The following is a 9,130-nucleotide window of genomic DNA, read 5'->3' as shown; positions in this document are numbered from 1 at the left end:
CCCCCCCCCCCCCCCCCCGAGTGCACAAATTTTTGTGCCCCGGGCCTCTAGTAAATAAAATAAAAACATATAAAAATGTTATAAAATCTCATGTTCCAGAAGTGCTATTATATAATCTATTTTAAAATTATAATTTTTAATCTCTTAATTAGAATTTTTTTTATCAGTATGTCATTCTTTTTGGATGTTAAAGCCTTCTTTCTGACCAGGATTAAAATTCTATAATATTTATGAGACTGACAAACATTTAGAAAACACAAGATGTATATTAATTCCAATAAGTTGCACAATGAGAAGTAGCACAAAAACTCTGATATTGCATATAGAAACTGTTTTTAAAAAAATACTGATTACGCCCTAGCTGGTTTGGCTCAGTGGATAGAGCATTGGCCTGTGGACTGAAGGATTAAGGGCATATGCCCAGGTTGTGGCTCGGTCCCCAGTAGGGGGCATGTGGGAGGCAGCCGATCAATGATTCTCTCACATCATTGATGTTTCTATCTCTTTCTCCTCTCCCTTCCTCTCTGAAATCAATAAAAATATACAAAAATAAAAATAAAAAATACTGATTAGCCTTGAATAAAGACCCAGGAGGTGATTTAGAGCAGTGATACCCAAAGTATTATTCATGGACCTGTGCCAGTTTATGAAATGTTAGCTATTAGTATGCAGTGAGATAGGGGCTTGTGCCAGTATGTAAAACATTTACAGGAGTAAGCACACTGTTTAGCTCATCTGAAACTTTTTCATAGCAAAATTTTCTTGGTGAAGGAAGTAGTGTATTGAATTGCATTCTTAATGCAAGCCTCTTATTTCAAAACAGACCATCAATACACAGTTTACAGACCAGCTGCATTGAGTAGAACTTGTTTACAGAGTAGGTAGTTGTATATCACACTGAGATATTTTCTGGTTTAACAAAGAAAAGTTTATATATTTAGTAGAGGCCCGGTGCACAAAATTCATGCACTCAGTGGGGGAGGGGTCTCTCATCCCGGCCTGCACCCTCTCGCTGCCTGGCAGCTCTTGGGGGATGTCTGACTGCCACGGAGGCGGGAGAGGCTCCCGCCACCACAGCTGCACTCACCAGCTGTGAGCCCGGCTTCTGGCTGAGCAATGCTCCCCCTGTGGGAGCACTCTGACCATTAGGGGACAGCTCCTGCGTTGAGCATCTGCCCCCTAGTGGTCAGTGTGGGTCATAGCGACTGGTTGTTCCACCATTTGGTCGATTTGCATATTAGCCTTTTATTATATAGGATACTATTACCAAATTGAAATCTTAATCCATATTCTCACAATTTTTTTAGTAATTAAATTTTTATTTTTTTAAAAAATTGTCAGCTGATTACTTTGTCTTTGTCATTCCAGAAAACTAGCTAACTGGTTTTTTGTGAGATGTAGGGTTAGTGAAGTAATTGAGATTACAGCTTTTGGAAGACCCTTTTCTTTGTGTAAGTAATATTATTTCATTACTAGAGGCCCTGGGGGGTCCCTCAGCCCAGCCTGCGCCCTCTTGCAGTCCAGGACCCCTTGGGGGGATGTCTGACTGCTGGCTTAGGAGCAGGCCTAAGCCGGGAGTCGCACATTCCCCGAGGGGTCCTTAGCGCTGCTGCAGAGGTGAGAGAGGCTCCTGCCATCGCCATGAGTCCGCCTTCTGGACGAGCAGCGCTCCCCCTGTGGGAGTGCACTCACCACCAGGGGGCAGCTCCTGCGTTGAGCATCCTGCCCCCTGGTGGTCAGTGTGCATCATAGCGACTGGTCATTTTGCCATTTGGTCAATTTGCATATTAGCCTTTTATTATATAGGATATTTACTGGCTAGAGAACATCATAGATAAGGGTAGATTACTTTGAATACCTAGATATCTAGAAATAAAATATCTATACCTCTTTTAGTTTAGCTTAGTGATTCTTAGATTTTGTGATTTCTAAATTATATTTAAGGGGGAGGCTAAAATATGTTTGATGCTTTTGAGCAGCCAGTATGACTGCCAAGTAGTGTGTAAAGGGGAGGTAGTAGGAAATGAGAGAAAAATAATAGGGTCGGGTCATTTAGGGCTCTGTAGACTATTATAACAATGTTGACTTTAGCTGGGAGTAAGCTGGGAAGCCATTAGAGAATTTTGAATAGAGAAATGACATGATAGGACTTTGAGTTTAATAAGAATTATCTGGCTGTGATGTTGAAATAGAACTTAGGGCCCTGGCCGGTTTGCTCAGTAGTTAGAGTGTTAGCCCGCAAACCTTCAATGAAGAGTGAGATATTAGCTGGATCAAATGCTGCGAGTAGTTCTAGCAAGAAGAGGACTTAAAATTTGACCATTGACTGAGCCATAAGGAGGCGATTGATAACCTTGACATGTAAGTGCATGGGATGAAAACAGGCTTGGAGTGAGTACAAGAGAAAACTGGAAATCCTCATATACAGCCAATAGGAATGTAACAGAGCTCATTTTGTCTCAGAAAGTATGCAGACAAAAGCAAGTAGAGAGTGGTAAAAGCAGGGAGGTCATTTGGAATATTAATATCACTTAAATGTTAGCTAGCAAAGCTTTGAGGAAACAGGTCATAGGGTAGAAATTTTTAATAGGGAAAAAGAAACATTAATGAAGAAATATCTAGATCTGGGGTATTTGAAAGTTTTGGGTGAGGGGGAATCAGCAACTAAGAGCAGCGTGAAAGCAATATCCTAATGGGAGGTGGGGGAAAAGTGAGCAAGAGTGGTATGAGAAAAGAGATTCTGAAGAATTTGCCTCACCAAAAGTAAACTTTATTCAGGGCCAATCCTGCTAGGGAAAATTGTTTAATTTTCTAAACTATTTGATTTTTTTTCCTCTTGAGATTACTCCAGTTCTTTAGAGAAACCAGAGACACTTTTGAGTTAATAAGCAAACACTTGTAGAAAGATTATAAGAGAAACCATTAATTGCTTTTCTAGCACCTAGCTGAGAAACCACAAGGGAATGGGAATTTTGATTGGCATAGGTTAGATGAGGAGTGAATTTTAATTTGGAAATTTCTTACTAGAATAGTAGAGCAGGGCCATACATGGACAAGGCTTGTTGGAGAGCTTTGGCATAAAGAAAAGAACAAGACAAGCTAGACTATCCAGGAAATGCTAGGAGGTCTAATAAAATAAGGTGAGGAAGAAGTGTAGGTGGAAAGTAGAAAATGGATAGAAAGATAATGTATAAAAAAGTATAATGCAAATTGGAATTTATGTTGTAACTTTACTCATCTGAAATAGTTTGTGTGATGATTAGACTAACATAAGGTGGCACTTACTACATTTTAACTATATTATACTTTATCATTATCTTATTCTGTTCCCTGTATGTTGTTTGCCCAACCAAATTATTGTTTTGGGGTGTTTTGTGTGTGTTTTTTTAAATATATTTTTATTGATTTTAGAGAGGAAGTGAGAGGGAGAGAGAGGTAGAAGCATCAATGTTGAGAATCATTGATCGGCTGCCTCCTGCACACCCCCTACTAGGGATCGAGCCCACAACCCAGGTATGTGCCCTTGACTGGAATCGAACCCGGGACCCTTCAGTCCACAGACTGACACTCTATCCACTGAGCCAAACCAGCTAGGGCAAATTATTGTTTTTAAAGAGAACCATGTATTTCCTAATATTTGTTTTTACCCATTACTAGACATATAGTAGATTCTCAATAAATAGTTTTGCTTTCTTTGCTTTTTTTTTTTTACTTTATTTGTATTTATTTTATGCTGAATCTATTCCTGGGCCATAGGTTTGGTTTTCTTTTCTTTTTTTTCTTTTTTTTAATATGTTTTTTTATTGAGAGAGAGAAAGAAACATCGATTGGCTGCCTCCTGTATGCCCCCTACCGGGGATTCAGCCTGTAACCAGGGCAAGTGCCAGCAACAGGAATCAAATTGGTGACCTCTCAGTGCCTGGGACAGTTCAACCAACTGAGCCACACAGCACACAGGCCAGGGCTGGGGCCATAAATTTTTGTTTCTGCTGGGATATCTTTTTCTTCTGTGCAACCTCCTTTTCTGTTTTGGGAACAGTCTGCTCTTTTTCAGTAAGGATCATCTCAATGTGGTAGAGAGAGCTGAAGTATGGGTTAATCCACCCATGAGCTCTGTAAATTCTATGTTGCATCTTGGGAATTTTGTGCACCTGAATGTGTTCAATGACCAGAGAATATACATCTAACCCATTAAGTCAGCATTGCTCTCTGCATTTTTAAGCATGTGCAGCAAAAATTCAACACTCTTTTTGGGCCACCAACCCTGTGTCCAACCCCACTGTTTGGTCTGGGCACATCTATCAACTCCACCATTGTAATGACGGAATGGCACGCATTGCTTCTGTAAAGTGACATCCTTTAAATACTTGGTGGCTTTTTGAATATGCATACCCTTGATGGCCTGGGCAGTTTCACAGTGTTCTTAAAGTGAACATGAACATTTGAACATCTTGATGTGCATGATTTTGTAGGGCTTTCTGGGTCAAGTAAATAGCAAACTATTTTCAGAGGTCACCTCTGGCTGCTTTCGGGAAGAGCTGAATAAATAGTTATTGACTCAAATAATATTGTTGACCAGTTTCAGATGATAAAGGTTAGAAAAGCTAGACAAAATAGCACTCTTGAGAAGATTTATTTAGGTATCTAAAACTGAAAGATGTTCCCTTAAAAACTCAAACTCTGCCTTTTTTTGTTTTGTTTTATTTTGTTAATCCTCACCTGGAAGATATTTTTTCCATTTCTTTTCAGAGAGAGTGAAGGGAGGGAGGGAGGGGAAGAGAGAGGGGGGGGAAACATCGATGTGAGAGAGACTGGTTGCTACTGGCTGCCTGCAACACATGCCCTGACCAGGGGCAGGGAGTAAACCCACAACCCATGTACATGCCTTTGACCAGACCCTTCAGTGTGCAGGCCAATGCTCTAACCACTGAGCAACCAGACAGTGTCAAACTCTGCCTTTTAAAAATATCTGATTCTTCACCCTAGCCCATTTAGCTCAGAGGATAGAGCATCGGCCTGTGGACTAAAAGGTCCTGGGTTCAATTCCGATCACGGGCACATGCCCGGGTTGCAGGCTCAATCCCCAGTAGGGGCGTGCAGGAGTCAGCCGATCAATGATTCTCTCTCATCATTTGATGTTTCTACCTTTCTCTCCCTTTCCCTTCCTCTCTGAAATCAATAAAAATAACAATAATAATAAATAAAAATATCTGATTCTTCTATCAAATGAAATATAGGATACAAGTATAGCAATTATGTTCTCAAATATATATGTATGTGTGCCATATATTATATGGACTCAGAAATATTTGTTACATAGACTTGCTTATATATCTCTGAAAATCAATTTGTTTAGTGCTTTTGGAGTTCTTGTATCTATGCAGAATAAAATCTTTCCTAGATTTTGCTATCTTTTTATTTATTTTGTTTTTTTAAACATCTATTATTGAAAATACTAGAAGCCCGGTGCACGAAATTCGTGCACAGGGGGAGGGAGGACCCTCAGCCCAGCCTGCACCCTCTCACAATCCGGGACCCCTCGGGGGATGTCCGACTGCCAGTTCAGTCCGACCTCCTTCTCACAATCCGGGACTGCTGGCTCCTAACTGCTCGCCTGCCTGCCTCATCGCCCCCAACCCCTCTGCCTGCCTGCCTGATTGCCCCCAACTGCTCACCTGCCTGCCTCATTGCCCCTAACAGCATCTGCCTCAGTCCCTGCCCCCACGGCTTTGTCCAGAAGGACATCCAGAATGAGGTCCTAAAGGTCGTTCAGCTGTCCAGTCTAATTAGCATATTACACTTTTATTATTATAGATAGATGTCCCCCTTTTTCCCATTGACCCCTTCTACCCCAAACCCACCTAGATTTTCCTATCCTAAGTTCTAATTAAAAGTACAAATAATAGCATGGCCATTGTAGCTCAGTGGTTGAGTATTGACCTATGAACCAGGAGGTCACAGTTCGATTCCTAGTCAGAGTACATGCCCAGGTTATGGGCTTAATCCCTGGTGGGGGTGTGCAGGAGGCAGCCGATTGATGATTCTTTCTCATCATTGATGCTTTACCTATCCCTCTCCCTTCTTCTCTTAAATCAATAAAATATATTTTGGGGAAAAAACTACAAATAATATATTAATGTTCGTAGGAGTTTTTTTTAGCAGAGTTGGAAAGCTTAAGAGAATACTTGATGCAGTCTTTAGAAGTTTATTTTGAATTAGAAAATAAAGGTTGTATTATAAAAAATTTCATCAACTTGTTAGTGATTTGGGAGGCTAGGTGAGAAGCTGGTGTTATATATAACTGTTTATATCAAAATAAATACCAGGTAAATTAAAGATTTAAACATTAAAAAAGATAAACAAAGTTATATGAAGAAGGCATATGTGAATGTTTCTATATTTTTTAAAAGTTGATTTTAGAGAGAGGAAGTAGGGGAGAGAGAGAGAGAGAGAAACATTGATGTGAGAAACATCCATCGACTGCCATCCTCACATGCACAACCTGGTTATGTGCCCTGACTGGGAATCAAACCCACCATCCTCTGGTGTATGGGATGACTTCTCCAACCAACTGAGCCACACTGGCCAGGGATGTTTTTATACTTTTAAGATTTGAAGATCTTTCTACACATGACATCCAACCAAGAAGAATTTGACTATATTAAAATTAAATATTTCTGTATCACACAAAAAATAGATAAAAAAGCATAACCATAAAGTTAGAAGCCAATATGGGGGGGGAAATTTTTACCACATGTATAATAATAAATGTTCTAATTTCTCTAATTGAAAAAGAGCTTTTACAGTTCAGTAATAAATAATACTTGTGTAGGCAGGCAATTAAAAGAAAAGGAGTATATATAGTTAATACATAATTAAAAAGACAAAACATAGATAAGGCACTGCAGATGTTAAAATGGAGCTACATATATTTAAAAGGTGCCACATATACCAAAAGTCATATATATATTAAATAGGTGATACCAAATAAAAATACATATATAAAATATATCAATTTTTTAAATGCAAAAAATTTTTGTTTACTTCTCAGAATGGCGCAAACATTTAGAAGACTGATAACACCCATTCTTGGAAAGGTAATGGGGTAATAGTTATGTTATTAATAACAGTGAAACTTGGTACAGCCATTTAGAGCTTTATTGTAGCAACATGGAAAGATGCTCAAATATATTATAAACTGGAAGAAAGAGAAAGCTCAAAAGCATTAGAGTATGTAATTGAAAAAAATATATGAGACTATCCTGGCCAGTGTGGCTTGGTTGGAGAGTTGTCCCAGAAACTGAAGGGTTGCGGGTTCAATTCCCGGTCAGGGCACATAACTAGGTTGTGGCATTGGGTTTGATCCATGGTTGGGGTGCATCCAGGGTGTGCATCCAGGGGTGCATCCAGGGTGTGGGGGCTGATTGATGTTTCTCTCTTACTTTGATGTTTCTCTTCCTCTCTCTCTAAAATCAATGGACATATCCTCAGGTGAGGATTAAAAAAGAAAAAAAACAAACAATAGCAAAATTGTTCTGTCATCTAAGTGATTGAGGCAGATTTACTTACTGAGTGCAATTACCTTTATTTTAGAAATTAATTTTATATGTCACTTATTGCTCTAATTTAAAATTTAAATCTAATCTTTTTTAAAGGCAATTTCACAATTTCTTTTTACAGGAGATTACATGCTTGATGCAAAGCCAAAAGAAATTTCAGAAATTCAACGTTTAAATTATGAACAGGTAATATAAACAATTTTTATTATATTAAAATATGTAATTTTTAACTTAAGAATGTATTCATTGATCTCTATCAATGGCCAGTCTCTGTTTTATATGAATATATATACTATAAAGAATGAAACATAGATATTATTCTACAGGCCTACGTAGAATGGTAACCTGGTATTTTCTTTGCAAAGTTGATTTTCAAGTGATTTTGTCTTTGATTCATCTTTCCTCATGTTATTTAAAGTAAGCAGTTGTTAGATACTGTTTGTTACAACTTTGAAACAAAAACTTTACCATTAGCTTTGAGAGTAGTAATGTATCAAGCTGATATTGCTAAGTGTAAGCTGGTGTTTAATGTTCCACAGGTATGATGTAATATGTTCTATTTTATGTGAGCAGAAATGGTCAAGCCTAAATTTTAGAAAGACAAATGCAGAGCTGTAACCTTCCTAATTAAACCCTTATATGTGCCATATATTACAGTTCAGTAATAAATAATACTTGTGTATTATTTACAATTGATAAAATATATCAGAAATTGTAATGTAAACTAAGAGCATATTTTTCCCAGTTTTGCTTACACAAGGCAACATTGTGTTTGTGTGTTTCTATGACAGTTTTTTAAATGACTACAAGTAGATTTTTAAAATATTTTTATATGGCCCTAGCCAGTTTGGCTCAGTGGATTGAGCATAGGCCCATAGACTAAATGGTCACGGGTTCAATTCTGGTCAAGGGCACATACCTCGGTTTCAGGCATCGATGTTTCTCTCTCTCTCTCTCTCTCCCCCTCCCTTCCACTCTCTCTAAAAATCAATGGAAAAATATCCTCGGGTGAGGATTAACAAAAAGATTAAAAAAAATATTTTGGTATGTTAGAAGTACCTTTGGGTGACCTCGACCCATGCACTAGGAAGTCGCTGGTTCAATTCTCAGTCTGGGCACACACCCAGGTTGCGGGCTTGATCCCAATAGTGGGCGTGCAGGAGGCAGCTGATCCATGATGTTTCTCTCTCATTGATGTATCCCTCTCCCTTCCTCTTTCTAAAAATCAATAAAAACATATATAAGGGGAAAATTCTTTTTTTATTTTTTTAATTAAATCTTTATTGTTCAGATTATTACAGTTGTTCCTCTTTTTTCCCCCCATAGCTCCCCTCCACCCAGTTCCCACCCCACCCTCCGCCCTTACCCCACCCCCCACTGTCCTCATCCATAGGTGTAAGATTGTTGACCAATCTCTCCCGCATCCCCCACACTCCCTTCCCCCCAAGAATTGTCAGTCCACTCCCTTTCTATGCCCCTGATTCTATTATATTCACCAGTTTATTCTGTTCATCAGATTTTTTATTCACTTGATTTTTAGATTCACTTGTTGATAGATATGTATTTGTTGT

General features: G+C 38.7%; 1 protein-coding gene and 1 pseudogene across 1 annotated transcript in view; one reads left to right on the top strand and one right to left on the bottom strand.

Moving 5' to 3' along the window:
- FAM63B (family with sequence similarity 63, member B) overlaps positions 1-9,130 on the top strand; it is a gene marked incomplete at its 5' end in the record, with an annotated part of 58,309 nt that overhangs the window by 11,598 nt on the left and 37,581 nt on the right. Inside the window, one exon of the mRNA XM_014530865.1 lies at positions 7,681-7,745. Coding sequence (XP_014386351.1) covers positions 7,681-7,745 — 65 coding nt within the window. The remainder of the gene's footprint in view (positions 1-7,680; positions 7,746-9,130) is intronic.
- On the bottom strand, positions 3,975-7,087 carry LOC106724263 (annotated as a pseudogene).

Source organism: Myotis brandtii, unplaced genomic scaffold (genome assembly GCF_000412655.1).
Source record: "Myotis brandtii unplaced genomic scaffold, ASM41265v1 scaffold781, whole genome shotgun sequence".
NCBI classification, from domain to species: domain Eukaryota; kingdom Metazoa; phylum Chordata; class Mammalia; order Chiroptera; family Vespertilionidae; genus Myotis; species Myotis brandtii.
This window is presented reverse-complemented; position numbering and strand designations above follow the sequence as displayed.